The sequence below is a fragment of the Mustela lutreola genome, chromosome 10 (assembly GCF_030435805.1).
Source record: "Mustela lutreola isolate mMusLut2 chromosome 10, mMusLut2.pri, whole genome shotgun sequence".
Lineage (NCBI taxonomy): Eukaryota > Metazoa > Chordata > Mammalia > Carnivora > Mustelidae > Mustela > Mustela lutreola.
In genome coordinates this window covers 44,069,124-44,085,333 of record NC_081299.1, presented here as the reverse complement: position 1 = coordinate 44,085,333, position 16,210 = coordinate 44,069,124, and the positions used below count along the sequence as shown (strand labels likewise).

The window sequence follows — 16,210 nt, the reverse complement described above, 5'->3', positions numbered from 1 at the left end:
CTCTGATGATAAGAGAAGAAATGGGTCTTTGAAATTAATTTTTCTTCCTGTGTATATGTCAGAAAGAAATGAGCAGCTGAAGAGAATTTTTGTTAATCCTCTCTGCGAGCAGGGTTTGGACCTCCGGGTCCAGCCCAGCAAATTTCCCCTCCAGGGCTCAGGAGGTGAACGACACTTTGGCAATCATAGATACTCAGTTTATTATCAGAGGAGTTTGTTCCCCATGTTTGTGTGTGTCTCTGGTCCCGGAATACCACAGCTCCAGAGCACACATGTTTTGTAAACCTCAAGAGTGTGGGAGTGGGCTGCTCCCGGCCCTCCATCGCATCACACACGATGCGGCCCATCTGCGGCCTGAGTCCCCTCTCCTTCCGCCCAGAGCTACCTGTTCTTGACAATTTAATCCTCCAGTTCTCTTCCAGAACTTGATTTACATGGATAAACTGATGAGCCGTGTGTCACACTGGTTTTTTAATCATGTCGGTGCTGTCTTACTAGCTTAACATAGTTTCCTTTGCGATATATCTGTGATTTTTTTTCCTGTAGTGTGGGGGGCATACATTTGGGGCATTTACCTTTGAAAATCAGATGAGAGTGACTCCCGGGGGGGAAAAGGTGCACATTTGCAGGTTTTGTTCAGGGGACTTTGTCCCCTAGCAGTTAGTCAGAGAAAGCCTGTTTTGAAGAGATGTTGAAGATCTTAAGTCTGAGTACATTTCAGGTAAAATCAGAAACAACATGTAGACAATTAACTGAGACATAAGAAAACTTGAGTCCTTTTATGCTCCCTCACTAGGTAATGTTTGCTTTGCGCGAGCTGACCGGCTCGCTCTTGGCGCTCATCGAGATGGTGGTGTACTGCTGCTTCTGTAATGAGCACTTCTCCTTCACCGTGCTGCACTTCATTAAGGTAGGACTGCGAGAGGCCTGGGAAGGGCCGAGAGCCGGCCACCAAGATGCCAAGGAAGTGTTCCTTTGCTCCCAAGCAGTTGGCTCCTTTTAATAACCTGTCGCTTTTCCTAATCATAAAAATAGTATAGACTCATTAAAAAAAAATACAGAAGGAAAAGAATGTCAAGTCTCAACATCACTAATGGTCACTATGAACATTCTCCCAGGTCTCCCTTTATTTCCTCTGCGTGTATTTTAACATGATTGGAATTTTCTGTCTCTCTGATTCTGTGTCTTTTTGCACTTGACATTCTAAGTATTTTCCCGTTATCACTAAGTGACCTCTGGGGATATGTCATCTTCTTGTGTACCATAACTTACTTAGCCATTCCCTTCCTAGTGAGGCACATTTGCACCAGGCTTAATTTTTAACCATTTAGAATATATTTTATAGTTAATGATATGCTGTGGTGACCATTATTTTGTAAAAAGGCTTTCCAATTTCAGGTTGTTTTCCTAGGGAACGTTTTAAAATCGAAAGTAAGCGGGCGCCTGGGTGGGTCAGTGGGTTGAGGTATCTGCCTTCGGCTCAGGTCATGATCTCAGGGTCTTGGGATCAAGCCCCGAGTCGGGCTCTCTGCTCAGCAAGAAGAGTGCTTACCCTTCCCCCTATGCCTGCCTCTCTGCAATACTTGTGATCTGTCTGTCAAATAAATTTAAAAAAAAAAAAAAGAAAGAAAGGTTTTTCTTACCATCTGAAATAGCAACAAAGTTCATCACAAAGCTTTGGTCAGCGTTATAATCTCTCTTACATACACTGCACTAAGCACTGTTCAGGTTATAATCACTCTTAAATACGCTGCACCAAGCACTGTTTAGGCAGAGTACATATTCCCCTCACTCAATTCCCAAGTAGTCCTGTGATGTAAATAGTGTCATCATCACTATTTCACCTTTGAAACCAAGGCTCAGAGTAAGTGACTGTTGCCCCGTGTCACACAGCTGATAAGTGGCAGAGTGGGGATTTGACCGTCAGCAGTCTGGCTCCAGGGCTCTGCTCTGAACCATGTTGTTCACTGCCTTTCTAGGTACTACCAGAAAAACCTTTAAGCCTGTACATACTTTTATTAGGTTTTTGTTTTTTAATTTTTCATCCTTAATTTTGAATTGCATGGATAATACCTGTCTGCGTATTTTTGTGTGCCTGAAAAATTAAAACACACAGATACGGCCAAAGTCCACTTAGACCACCAACCCTGTCTTGTGCCCTGTCTGCCCTTCCCCAGGGATCAATACTGTCACCTGGGTATGTGTCCTCACAGGCCTCTCTCTGTGAATGTACTCTGTTTGTGGTTGTCCCTGCCCAGAGGGTTTCTGCCACGCCTTCGTACCTGCCCTGGGGTTTGTCATAGTGACACATGTAGTGTCACTACAGGCAGCGGCTGATCGGGGACTGTGTGTTCAGGGTCTTAGTAAAATGTGTCTGCCCTCAGCCTCTTCCCCTGCAGCCCCATATCAGAGGTGGTTGAGTGTCTCTTCTTACACTTCACAATTACATGACCTTAGGTGAGGTTCTCATCCGTGAAGTGGGGGAAAGTATGACTTAACCACACAGAGGGTAAAGATTCGGGGTGCCTCCTTTGTGACGGCCTTGGTGCCTCAGAAGGGCAATGCTGTAACACTGTGCCATCGCCCACAGTCACATGAGGCCACTGAGTGCACAGCACGTGCCTCTTATGAACCCTCACACGGTCCTTGGGCATCTTGGCAGAGTTTTCTATGTCATAAGCTGACTTGCCTTACGTGCATCTCTCCTAGCATGCTCGCCGTGGAACACGTGTCCTGGAAAACAGAGTAGGACACGTGTGAATGACACAAACAGATACCTGGGCCTGTTCACTGAAAAGGCCTCCTTTCCTTTCTGCCTTTCTTCCTCTCTCCTCCCTAATGTCACGGTCCAGGGTGACAGTGCTGCCGTCCGTAGACACTGCATTAGTCCTAGGTTTAGCATTCAGGCAAACTGGGGCCCCATGAGGGCAAGTGATAGTGGTAGAAATACAGCTTGAGGCCAGCCCTGTTGCGGGCCACTCTGATGGACTTGCCTCTGAAGACTCAATAGAATCTTTATGCTTTTAAAAAATATTTCAGAATCAGCTGGAAACAGCTCCACCCCATGAGTTAAAGAATACGTTCCAGCTGCTTCATGAGATACTGGTAAGTGAAAGATGTTCTGATCCTCTTGTGCTACTGATTAAATTTACTAGTTAGCTCATGTTTGCAAACAGAATGGTGTGTGGCCTTGTATCATTTTGCACTCGCTTGGTCTGCACTTAGTGAGCCCTCTGTAGGACAGTCAGGTTTTGTCATTCCTGGCTGAGAGGCAAGAGTCCTAGGAGATCAGAGAGGGAGCTGGACACGTCCAGGAAGGACAATGCAGAGAACCAGGACACGTGAACAGCCTCACCTTGCATGGGCGACCGTGGTGCTCACAAACGCTGTCTCCTTTAAACCTTGTGATAACCTTGTGATAAGGAAAATTGCTGGCTCTACAGTTCATTCAAATCTAAGACACCATCGACTCTCTATGTGCTACTAAAAATACTGCTTCCAGGCCACGAAACCGGAAGGTAATTGACTGTAGGATGCGTCCCAGTTTCAGAAGTATGAAGAGCAGGGGAGAATTCAGTTGTAAGCAGTGAATCGCTTAGTGAAGTGGAGGGATTTGCCCAAGGCCACACTCGAATTAAAGTGACAGAGCCCGGATTTGAGCCAAACAGCTGGCTCCAGAGCCCAGGCTGGCCACCAGAGCTGGTGTACAGACACTGTAAGTAAGTAGGTGGCATGACCAGGAGAAGAGGGAATTGATGAGGGCTTGGGGAAAAAAGCCTAGACCAGATCACAAAAGGCTGCCAGTACCCAGAGTGTGTGGGCTTTTACCCATAGGCCCTGGTTGCACACGGGTGGCCAGGTTCTGCCTGTGTGCCTGTTTTATTTGACCCAAAGTTTTGTAATTTCTGGCTTCCGGCCTATCTTGAGAAACCAGGTAGTGTAATGAATTGGCCCCATTTCCCACCTGCCCCACTCACCTCGACCAGTTAGCTCTCGCTACCCTCTGATCAGGGATGTGCTGCCCAGTCCCCTCTGTCCTCACTGCTCAGTACCATCATACCTAGCCCACTGTGTTCATTTCTTGTTGTCCTGGCCTCTGTAGACATTTCATTTTGCAGTCTTTGCTTTCACTGATGAGCACTATAGGCAGACCTTAACAGGAGAGTGACATGACTCGACTTAGGACAGAAAGCTTCTGCTGGCACTTGTTTGGAAGGCCTGACTGAAGAAGGAAGCCAGGTTGGAACTGAAAGACCACAGAGTTGTGTGTGGCAGTGAACTGGAAATCACAAGACCTGTACTGAGGAGACACAGGGCAGAGGCGGCAAGGGACAGGTCTCTATGTATTTGGGAAAGAGAAACAGTAGACTTTAGTGACTGGGTGAGCTGATGAGTACCTGGACCAGGGCTCTCTAAACAGAGCGAGAGTCCTGGGCACAGGGTGAGCATTTAATAAACACTTCCAAACAAGAAAAGACATCACTGATGGCATTTATAAAAAGCCTGTCTCTCTGGTCCTTTATCTCCTGTTTGGTCCTAGTTCTTTCACAAAATATAGAAGATCGTTGCTTCTCCGGAGAAGGACTGCACATTGTTTTTCTGCTCAGCAGCAAACCACTGAGCTTACTGCCCTGTACACAGGTCAGTGCCAGGCACTAGTAGTCCAACCATGAGCAGGACACAGTTCCAGCCCCGTGTGGCATGGCATAAACCTCCTGACAGTGCAGAGAGCCCTGTATCGTAGCAAAATTCCAACAGGGTTTCAGTAAACAGTTTAGACCCTAAACCTCTTATTCTGTGGAGAACTGTAGAGGTCAGAACACAGAGACAGGAAATGAATGGGTCTTCAACTATTACTTGATCATTTTTTTTTCATCTTTAGTTTAAAATTTAAGGAGCACCTGGCTGGTTCAATCAGTAGAGCCTGTGACTTTTGATGTTGGGGTCCAGAGTTTGAGTCCTGTGTTGGGGAATAGATTATACTTAAAATACAATAATAAAATAAAATTTAAGATGCTGTTGAGATATATGCCAGTGCCATGTTGTTGTTCGTTTGTATTGGGTTTTGTTAAGTTAGGAACTAAATTAATCTCTTGAACAGAATCATTTTTAAAAGGCACCAGTGAGTGGCCTCATACAAGTTCCTTCATTCATTTACCAACCTTTGTCTCCTTCTATCACAGGTCATTGAAGATCCCATACAAGTGGAGCGAGTCAAATTTGTATTTGAGACAGAAAATGGATTATTAGGCAAGTAGTCTGGCCATCCTGAGAGATGTCTGTAGCAGACCCACAGCCAGGGAGCCTGTTATTCTGGCCGGCCTCCTCCCTGACTGGGACCCCCCAGCGCTAGTCAGCAAGGGCTCCAGGAGAGGCCTGTTGGGGCTGTGGGCTCCCGTATTCTGGCCAGGAGACATGAAGTCAGAAGATCTTACCAGCTAGACAACTGTCCCCCTTGAGTCAGCAAGGTGCAGCCGGGGCTCCTGTTACTGGGTCGGCTAAGAGTCAGGGGTGCTGTTACTCTTTTCAACAAGCTAAGAGCTACTTTCCGAGGCCAGAAATCTTTCAATCCGCTCTGCAGCCTTCGGGGAGAGAAAAACCTCAGGCTCAGGATGGTGTCAAGCTCATAAAATAGGATTATTTTTGTTGTTTTACCGGTGGTATGAATGCATCCACATTCCTCTTACCACTCATAAAAGCTTTTTGCATTTTTCTTCCTTAGAAGGCTCAAGTAGCTTTAATGAGCTGTTTCTTAGAAAAAGCGTGATTAGAAATCGTCCTCTCCAACACCCACCACCCCGCCAGTATTGCCAGTTAATCTGAGTCATTCAAGAATTTGCTCTGTGGCAAGAGATTGAAGACCTCCTCTTATTGCAGCAAAGAAATGTGAGCTACGAAGTTGTGTAGCTGCAACATTGCAGGCCTCCAGGTGGCACCCAGCTTCTCTAGACTTCCAGACCAAACACTCCACAAGAGCCCACATCAAGGACTCTTTATTCTTATATCCACAGAGCACAGAGCAGGAAGCATTTGTTGAACCGAACTAATATTGTAAATTTCCATTTATCAAACTGAAAGTGTTGTGACTGCTCTTTTGTCAGGAGTATGGAAAAGTTCAGAGATCTCTGAATAATCAGCTGTGGAGGTTTGAGCTCCTTTTGGTTCTTCCAAAAGGCAAGCTTCCACTCCCACATACGTTTCTGGAATACCATTGAAAGCAGTGTCTATGCCCACTAGAATTTGGGGGATCCCATTGAGGCCACACCGCCATGCTTTTAGTTGAGTGCCCTCTCTGCTGCTCAAACCTGCTGGTTGTGAATGTTCAGGATAAGCGGTGTTACTGGGACACACTTTCCGTGTCTTGCTTTCTTGTCACAATTCCCTCTTCTCTTTGCTCAGCCCTGATGCACCACAGCAACCACGTGGACAGCAGTCGCTGCTACCAGTGTGTCAAATTTCTCGTAACTCTTGCTCAAAAGTAAGTATTGGCTCCATTTAGAGGGGAAGAAATGGTGTCTTTAGTTACCAGGGGAAAAAATCTCCCTTGGTTAGTTCCTAGAGAGCCTGACTCAGAGCATGCTTGCTTGGATGGTTCAGAAAGCTGTTCACAAGATCTCGAAGAGATGTGAGGAGGGGTGTCAGAGGAGCCGCAGATCTTATGGAATCCAAGAAAAGAGCCCCACCAGCAGGCCTTAGGTGGGAAAGGCAGGAAGCAAGGCAGATTCGGGGACCTCCACAGCAAGAGTCCTTGAACTTTCGCTTGAGATAGCTTCCAGCAATGTAACTTCACTACCAACTCCATCATGTTCTAGGTCTCCACTTTCAGTACAGTCTCTCAAGAGACAGAATTGTGTTATAGCTACTCAGACTCAGGAACCCAGGCACTCTGCAAAGTATATTGCCTTCCTCTCATTTAACCACAGAGACAGTTCTGTGAGGTTATACTGGTAGACTCTGTCAGTCCAACGTCTTGGGTGGTGTGAGCGCCGTGTCTGCTGTCAGATCTAGGACTTGAGCACAGGCTGATGACTTTCAAGGCAGAGGTTCTTTTTGTATTTAATTGTGGCAAAATATACACAAAATCAGGTTTGTCACTTTAACTACCTTTAGGTGTACGCATCAGTGGCGTTAAGTACCTTCACGTTATTGTGTAACCATCCATCATACAACCCATCTCCAGAACTATTTCATCTTCCCAGACTGAACCTCTGTCCCTACCCAACACTAACTGCCCACTCCTGTCCCTTATCCCGCCAGCAACTACCCTTCTACTTTTTTATGAATTTGGCGACTCTGGGTGCCTTCCATAAGTGGAGTCACACGGGGTTTGTCCGTTTGTGCCTGGCTTATTTCACTTAGCCTGATGCGCTCGGGTTCATCCGTGTTCTAGCCTGTGCCAGAACTTCCTTTTTTAAGGCTGAATCCTGCCCCCTTGTATGGCTGTACCACGTTTTGTTGGCGCATTTGTTAGTTGATGGCCACTTGGAAAGTAGAGGTTCTCGGGGTTAGAAGGAGCCTTAGTGGCCCGCTGCCTCAACCTGTGGCACACGTGGGGCCCGTGGGAGCAGAGTGACTGCATGGCTACTGCTGAGTCCCCACCCAGCCTTCCATACAGCTTCACTGATTTTGCTCCAGATTTTTCCTAATTCTTGAGCATGGGGATTGCCATCCTTGGGTTTGTGCCAAAATAAGAAATCTGTTGGGCCCGAGCTGCTGTATGTGAGTGTCCTCAACAAATGAATTGAGAGCCTGGTCGAAGTAATTAATGCATGAACATGCATTTTCCGGATGACATAGTGTTGTGGACACAGGTGGAGACCATCCTGCCGCAGTGGTGGTGCGTTTCAAGGCTTGATGTTGGCAGTGTGACAGCATCAGTACTTGCCTGAGTGGTATTTCCAAATTGTGATGGGGCCGCAGGGTATGTCTGATGCGTGTCCTCCATCCCTCCATTCTGTATGCACAGTATTGCCATCAGTACTGTTTTTGAATGTGAAAGACAGCTTTCTGAGTGGGCAAAAATGCTCCAGGACCACACTTTAAAGTTGTTCTTCCCCTAATACCATTCTTACCGAAGTCACAGAAATTAAAAACCAGTTTGATTCTTTCAAGAATTATTTGTCTTATTAAATGGACTAGCGTGGGGTTTTTCTGTTTCATTTTTTAGTTTCTGTCTTCGAATTATGATAGAACTGAGTGGATGAGGTCTCCTAGATAAGATTTCTCACTACAAATTTAACCTTTTTCTGCTTTTCGAAGTTTACACATGGGAATGTATTCCAACCAAAACAAGTAAAAACTTCATAGACAACTGAACTTTAGTGGAAGTAGCATTTGTGTATCAAAATAAAAAGGTAGAACAATGGAAACAAGGATATTGACAAGGCAAGCATTTGGCTAATACAAATCCCCCCACCCCTCTACTGCCAGGTGCCCTGCTGCTAAGGACTACTTCAAGGAGAACTCCCACCACTGGAGCTGGGCCGTGCAGTGGCTGCAGAAGAAGGTAACTGCCCCTAGAGCTTTGCTGGCTGTCACCCAAGAAGCAGTTAAACCACCGTGACGTGTTTTAACCTGGGATGCTGCTTGTCAGAGACAGTTTCTCCACCTGGAGACTGGCCTCCGAGTTACTTTCAGACTTCCAACCTTTTTCAGAACAGTTGATAACCTGTCTCTACACATGAAGTTCATGTCTTAATATAGTGTCTGAACTTGATAGGTGAGAGAGCAGGGGTGATAATCTGAGACACAGTGGTTCACTGAACTCTTGAGAGCCGACGTAAGATCCTCCCAGTGTGACAGAGGAGCTGGGTGGATCCTCTGTGTGTGTGCTGTTAGATGCGTTTTATATTTGAGTATCTAATGGTAGTGATTGTGGCTCACGTGGGCTTGTTTGTTGTCTCTGATGGCGTTTTTGACCTCCCACCTCAGATGTCAGAACATTACTGGACACCACAGAGTAATGTCTCTAATGAAACATCAACTGGAAAAACTTTTCAGCGAACAATTTCAGCTCAGGTGAGGCTTCCCTTTCTGTTTTGTGTAGCTTTAAATCCCACAGGTAGGATTTTCAGTGCATTTCTCAGAAGCCACGGCCTCAGAGATGAGAGGTGTAGGTTAAAAATGAGAAGGGGCTGAGGCACCTAGGTGGCTCAGTGGCTTAAGCATCTGCCGTCAGCTCAGGTCTTGATCCCAGGGTACTGGGATCAAGTCCTGTGTCAGACTCCCTGCTCAGCAGGGAGTCTGCTTGTGCTTACTGTCTCTCTCTCTCTCTCTCTCTCTCTGACAAATAAGTAAAATCTTTTAAAAAAAAGAAATGAGAATGGACAGAAGAGGCAAATTTTCTGTGAAGAGAAAGCACGTTGTTGGGCAGGTGGCAAACTATGTGCCAGAAGAAAAGCATTGTGGGTTACAGAGGTTGAGGGGTGTGCTGGTGGCTGCCGGGCGAGCACCACCTGGAGGCTCCCGCCATCTCCAAAGATCAAGTGGAGGGTCGTTGTCTTTGGTGGCACTGCTGCCACCGCATACCCCCTGACTTTTTCTTCTCATGTTTCAATCTCTCGCAGGACACGTTAGCCTATGCCACAGCTTTGCTGAATGAGAAAGAGCAGTCTGGAAGCAGTAACGGGTCAGAGGGCAGTCCCGCCAATGAGAACGGAGACAGACATTTACAACAGGTATAGCTGGGCCCATGTCCTTGTGGGAAAGGGCCCCGCCTGCTCTGAGTTTTCCAAAAACAATTTCCATAACCAAGGAGAAAAGGAGACACCAGCCCCCCACCCCCCCACCTCGTGGTCCTTGTCCGGGGCTCACCAGCAGTGTGCTTCTAGAGTGGAACAGTGCTGCCAAGTAAAGTTACCACAAGGCTCCCACCTCAGTGTCTGGTGGGCAGTGCCTTGAAGGTGGGCCTGATAGAGCCCGGATGCCGCAGCATTCCTCCTGGCGGGGTCTCTTCATTCTGCCAGGGAGCGGCAAATCACCCCCTCCATCTTTGGCTCTCATCATTCTTTCTGGAAACACAGACCCTTGAAGGGCCATTGAAATACCCACTTGCGGGGGAGTCAAAGAATATCTTTTAGCTTGTTTAAATATATATTTTTTAGCTTGTTTAAATATATATTTTTTTTTCAGTACTGCTCTGTCTAGTGGGAAAAAGAATGAGATATATCCACAGCACACACTGGTGAAGCGGTCATGACCGTGATGGCGTGTGCTGTGAGGGTGGCCTTCTCTGGAGTTCACCACAGTACTTGGCACAGAGACCTCATTAAATGAATCATGTTGATGTCGTGTGTGCCTTTTTTAACCTTTTAGATCCTCCCAACCACCCCATGAGGTCCCTGTCACCTTGACTTTCCAGAAGGGACACAGAGGCGCAGCACTGTGACACAGTTTAACCCAAGGTGCCGCTCAGCAGCTTACCTTCTCACGTGCTTTGTTTGCAGAGAACATAACCGCTGTAGGACAGGAGCTCCTGCAACAGCCAGACTCAGTCCATGCGAGCGTGGGTGCACACATGTACACATGCACACATGTACACATGTACACACACACACACACACACACATCCTGATCCCCTCCCTGTCAGTACAACACCTCCCACAGCATTTGAACACACTCCGTTCTCCCTCATCCTTTAAAAAAAAAAGACTCGTCTTTCCTCTTATCCCCTGCCTTCTTTCCTCTTCTTCACAGCCAGACTTCTCCAAAGAACTGTCCAGACTTGCAGTTTCTTCCCTCTCGCTCTTCCTTCAACCTCTTCCCCGCTGGCTCCCTGCCCTGTGGCTGGCTCAGCAGTCGGGGTGACAAGTAGGCTTCTCAGGCCTTATGGTAGTGGAGCACTCAGCAGAATCCGACCCTGATGGCCACTCCTCCCTTCCAGAAACACTCTTTCCCGGGGCTTCCACAGCACCTCACTCTCCCAGCTTTCCTCCAACACCCCCCGCCGTTATTTCTCCATCTCCACCAACTTGATTCTTAGGGGTGCCACTCAAGAGCCCAGCTCCGCTCCTCAAAGACAGCTCGCACCCACTATGCCCGATACCTCCATCCACTCCCACTGGAGCAGGCCTCTACCCGTGTCCGTCATCAGTGGCACCCTGTGCCCTGGACATGCTGCAGTCCATTCACGGTCCTGCCCAGCTGACCATTTAAATCTCTCTGAGGCATCTGTTCCATTGTCTTAATAAGCACCTTGGTGTCCTGGGCTTTTGAGAAGCCCCTGCCTCGCTCTTGCTTCCCTCTGCTTCATCTGCTTAAACCTTCTGTGGCTTTCCATTGCTGTCAGGGTAAAGGCCAGAATCTTCACGGTCTTGCTTGATGGGGCCCCTGGCCACCTCTGCCCCCTTCATTTTCTGACTTCTGGACACCAGTGGCTTTCTTGTAGTTTATCAAATGCCTTTTTTTCCTTCCACCTTGGGCCTCCCCATCCCCCCACCCCCACCCCGCATCTGTCTCCCACCCGCCTTTACCTGTCCTTTTGCAGAGAGTCCCTGTTCCTTCCCACCCCCACCACCAGCTAGATCAGTCCCAGGACATACGGCAGGCATTCAGAACTTTATTAGCATGTAAACCAAACACCACACAGCTAATGACAGAGGCAGAATTCAGGAGTGACCCAGAGTCATCTCCAGCAGCCGCTCCATCATGACGGTTCCCCCGAGTTCTCACAAGCGCTGCAGCCCTGTTGCCTGGTAGCCCACTCACCTGAGGCAGGTCGCTGGGTGCCTTCGGTGACTGTGGGAGAACATGGAAATCAGAGTTTGCATAATCGGGAACTCTCAGGTATAAGGTCTTAGAGCTCTGTTTTATTACCCTTCAATAAGTCTTCTGTTGTTAAATGCACTCGTTTACCAAACACAGGTCAGCGGGCATAGAGAACCTATTCTCTAACTTTACTGTGCATGAAGTGAACCTCCTTCTCTTTTTCAAAGGGTTCCGAGTCCCCCATGATGATTGGCGAGTTGAGAAGTGACCTTGACGACGTGGATCCCTAAAGGAACAAACACGCCCAGCGTACAGTAAGGAGTCACAGCTCGGTTCCCCGGTGCTCAGCGCTGTTCTGAAATCAGATTCTCACCCTTGAGCCCTTTAGAAGAGCCTGCAGCTTGGACTAGGGAGCCCGCCGTGATCCCAGAGGAGTGTGGGTTTTTAAAGAAGGCACTCTTGGCCCCTGGAGAAGGTTCAGGAGCTGTTTGGCCGTGGGAGAACTCCTTCCCCCCAGATCAGCGGCTCCGGGGCCCGGTTCACACGGGGATTCACGTTTCTGTGGAGATTTTAGGAAATAAAGCCGGTGGCAGACTTTTTTGTTATATGAACATATAAGAATGAATGGGGTAAAGCTGTTGCTTTCTCTATGATGCTACAAAAGAAATTCCTTTCGTTTTTATATTTAAAAAAAAAAAAAGCAAGCTGCCTTTAGATATGTGGGGGCAAATTTTTAATCTTGCAGTAACATTGACTAGGAATATCCAATTTAAAATGATGTAAAGATAGGTGATAAAATTCCTTTTCGTTGTAAAATAGTAGTTAAAGAACTCCGTTTACACAGACCTTTGTATTTAATATGTCTCCCTATTTGTATAGAATTTCAGACGGGTCAAGATGAGAGCCCTGGGCACATAAAGTTGGATCTTGATGAAATGTTACCAGGATCAAAAATTTGGAATTTATTATGCTCTTTAACATACATTTCTGATATAATTGAGGTTGGAAAAGAGCAATAAAAAAAAAAAAAAAGTCCTCCAGAAATACAAGGTGCATTCTTCGACATCAGTCACTAAAGAAGTTACGGAATTTTCCCCTGAATTTGGAAAACAGCAAAATAAAAAGCACTTTAAATTATAATCTTACTGAGTTTGACTTCATAAAATCATCTTTTTAATGCTTGGAGACATATTGAATAAACTGTAGTCTTAAATCATGTGATCCGCAATCATTTGCTTTTGCTTAAAATATAATTACTAAAACCCTTGGTACTGTTTGTATATGAGGTTAAATATTTGAGTTGAGAAACGCTGCTCTGTGAGTTGTAGTAATTTTAATGTGGAGAAGGAACTTGACACTTTGTTTCTCTTCAACATGACTAATGAACACCAAAAGAGACAAGATTTGTTTTCCCAGAAATAACCAGAAAGTAATTGAACAACTGTCCCATTTTGTTGGTATTTCCCAAGTATAGTCACCATCTACATACTTCAAATTAGATACCAGCTTCCCTTTCTCCAGAGGGGACAGGGGATATGCCAATGGATTTCATGTATTTTGTACATTTTGTATTTTGAGTTTCTACACCCATTTTCCGCCCTATTTTGACTTTAGTTACGTGTTCTGCCTTGTTTCCAACTCCCTGTGATGGAACTAAGGAAGCTTAGGAAGTGCCAGGTTGCCCCTGTCGGTTAGATTTGCCAAGTTCAAGAGGCGTGGCCAGCCCCAAAGTGCCTTTTTGGTGGCTTCCGCATTGTGTGGACACGCGACAGGACAGACAGCTTTCACCACTGTGCACTCCAGCCCCAGCCCCTTCGCTGCTGAACGTGAGGTAAATGTGCAGCCAAACCACAGTTTGTCTGTGTGTCTACAGCCCCCGCAGCCTAGCAATGGTCTTTGTCAAGGACACCGTGCAGACGGGGCAGCGTTTAAGAGCAGAACTGAGCCCTCAGAGAATTGGTCAGAAGGAGTTGGCAAACTGTACATGGTTCTGCTGTTCTTGGAATTTCGAATGTGATGTTTTAAAATTGACTTTGAGTTCCTCAGTACTCCCATGTCCTCCTGTTTTCCCTAGCACCCACCTGCCCAGTCTTCTCTCCACCCCCATCCTCACAGATCGATTGTGTAGGACATGACCTTGAAATGCCAGTGATGATCTGTGTTGGGATATCATCGCTGGCCGCTGCACTCTCAGGAGCCCAAATTCAGGAGTGAAATTGCCACTTCTAGTCCCTTATTTCCTATGGAAACAACGCCTCCCACCACCCCCGGCACCTGCCGTCCTCACTGTAAGGCTCCATCAGGATCACCCGTCACTGCTGTGCATCATACGCTCTGGTTAAGTTTGATTGTGTTGTTGCTGCAATGACCATCACGTCCTCTTTGCCAGGAACCACTTGATTTCCAGCGGCTGCAGACTACAGCTAACCTGCTGATGACTTTTTTTTTAATGTACAATGAAGTGACAATTATGACAGGCTTACCTTGGAAGAGTTGTCATTTTTACTGCCAATTTTTTGGACGAAGATGTTTTTATAAATCTTTCAAAAATGGTCTGCACATCGAGTAAGAATTGCACAACTAACTCAATGCTGTATGTTCTCTCAAGACACTCCCTTCACGAGGCCCACCGCAGGGTGCCACGTCTGCCCCTCGGAGGCATCTGGGAAGGAAAACAAACGAGCAGCCCAGCGGGTATCTTGCCCACGACTTCTCCTGGAGTACTCACACGGTCACTGGCAACTAGAAGAAACAGTAGGACCCAGAGCATCGTGTCCTCGGGCTTCCCCAGTCTTGCCCCACCCTCCCTGCTAACATTGAGATGTGTGCAGTTACCTTTTGAGCTTGGAACAAGCAGACTGGAATTTTCCTCTGCTACCTCTTATGTACAAAATCTTGTTTATAAAATTTCAAAAGGAAGTAGATAAACTAGGGGAGAATCTTAATCCTAAATTTGGTTCATGAGTGGCAGAGTTCTTAGCTTCTAAGGGTATAAAATAAATTTTTCAAAAATCTAGAGATGGAGTCCAGCTGACCTTCTTCTCTACAGTGCGGGGAGGGGCGCCGTGGGCCTGGGCCTGGTGGGAAATGGCTCTGGGGTAGCTTTTGGAACTTGGCACTAATGACGGGAGTCAGGCCCCTCTTTAATAATCAGGGGTGTTGGGTTTTCTAAGCCTTTTGTGGTTCTTTGCTTTTGGGTAAGGATGCCAAGCCCAGGCTACTGTCCTACAGACATCTCCCCATAGCTCTGAGGTCTCCCAAGGGATCCCCATGTGAATCACATCCCTGGTCAAGCCAGGCTTCCCGTGGGCTCATAGGTCCCAGGCTTGCTCCTAATGTCTGGGGTGTGTGTTCACATGACTCCCATGTTCACTGCCTCAAACCTTCCTCTCCTGTGGCCCATACCCATACCTCTCCCACTCGCAGTGACCACCTGCTAACATAAGCAAGACCCAAGTAGCTCCCTTCTCTCAGCCCTGGAGCAGTCAGGGTATGGCTGTCTCATGAATGGGCACCTGATTCTTGGGGAAGGGAGGCCATGTCCAGCACCACGTCGCCAGCCGAGGTGCCTGTGGCATAGACACGGTTCTTCTCTGGCATTCAGGCTGTTAGCATCGGGCAGTTCTTGAACTCTCTCCATGATGCTAAAATGTCAGAAAATACAATTTGGGAGGATTTTTGCTTTGCAGGCAGATTCCCTTATCATGGGAAAGGGCTGCTTTGAAATAGGCCTTGCTTAAGAGAGCTGCACTCGCCAACTCTGAGAGGCCAGAGGTCCCGTGTTGAATGGGTAATTACACGATGCAAACTGGACTGAGACTTCATAATTTCCAGTCATGAGAAGTGATTGTGGATAGAGTACTGACTCATTACAGAAGCACTGGGCATTTGTATAACCGTCTTACTCCATAAACTGACTCTGTGCCATGGGGAGAAGAGAATGAAAAAGACAAGGAACCAGAGCTTGGCAGTGGACGTGGAGGAGAGCATCGAGAACGCCACAAGGGCACCGGTTACCAAGGGTGTGGGGCGGGGGGGCAACCACCTAGGGGCTCAGGGAAGACAGGTTTTATCCTAGAACAGATCAAAGTACTCATCCAATACCTGATTTACTCAACCATTCCACAGATTTTTATCAAGTGCCTAGTACAAACAAGGTGTCATCCTAGACAGTCAAACTCAGGCCTAAGAGTCATGACCAAGTTGTTTTTATTTTAAAAAGCCACTGTATAGTTACAAAAGCAAAACAGAAGTCTAGAAAAGCTTCTTGCTATTAAAAAGGCAGTAGAGAGAGCGGTTTGCGAACAGACCAAATAGATAAATGCTTGGTTTTGTTTGCCTGGGTGGGGGTGTAGGGAGCTCAAGGAGGGAGGGAGAGTTGTCCTCCCCCTCCAGCTCTCAGAGCCCCCCAGCCCACCCCCCAATCATGGAGAACTGCCAGCACCATTCACCCAGTGCCCGTCCCGGCTCACAGTGCTACCTCAGGCCTGTGTGCCCCTTCTGG

General features: G+C 47.1%; 1 protein-coding gene across 3 annotated transcripts in view; it reads left to right on the top strand.

Annotated features, from left to right (window-relative positions):
• The window catches only part of USP24 (ubiquitin specific peptidase 24), a 136,438-nt gene extending 121,716 nt beyond the window's left edge, over positions 1–14,722 (top strand). For 2 of the 3 annotated variants that reach the window (XM_059137846.1, XM_059137844.1), the window contains exons 61-68: positions 797–910; positions 3,040–3,105; positions 5,184–5,250; positions 6,400–6,478; positions 8,431–8,506; positions 8,932–9,018; positions 9,567–9,677; positions 11,934–14,722. In XM_059137846.1, coding sequence (XP_058993829.1) covers positions 797–910; positions 3,040–3,105; positions 5,184–5,250; positions 6,400–6,478; positions 8,431–8,506; positions 8,932–9,018; positions 9,567–9,677; positions 11,934–11,996 — 663 coding nt within the window. In that variant the 3' untranslated portion in view covers positions 11,997–14,722. The remainder of the gene's footprint in view (positions 1–796; positions 911–3,039; positions 3,106–5,183; positions 5,251–6,399; positions 6,479–8,430; positions 8,507–8,931; positions 9,019–9,566; positions 9,678–11,933) is intronic. The other variant, XM_059137845.1, reaches the window with a different exon arrangement.
• Positions 14,723–16,210: the final 1,488 nt, after the last annotated feature.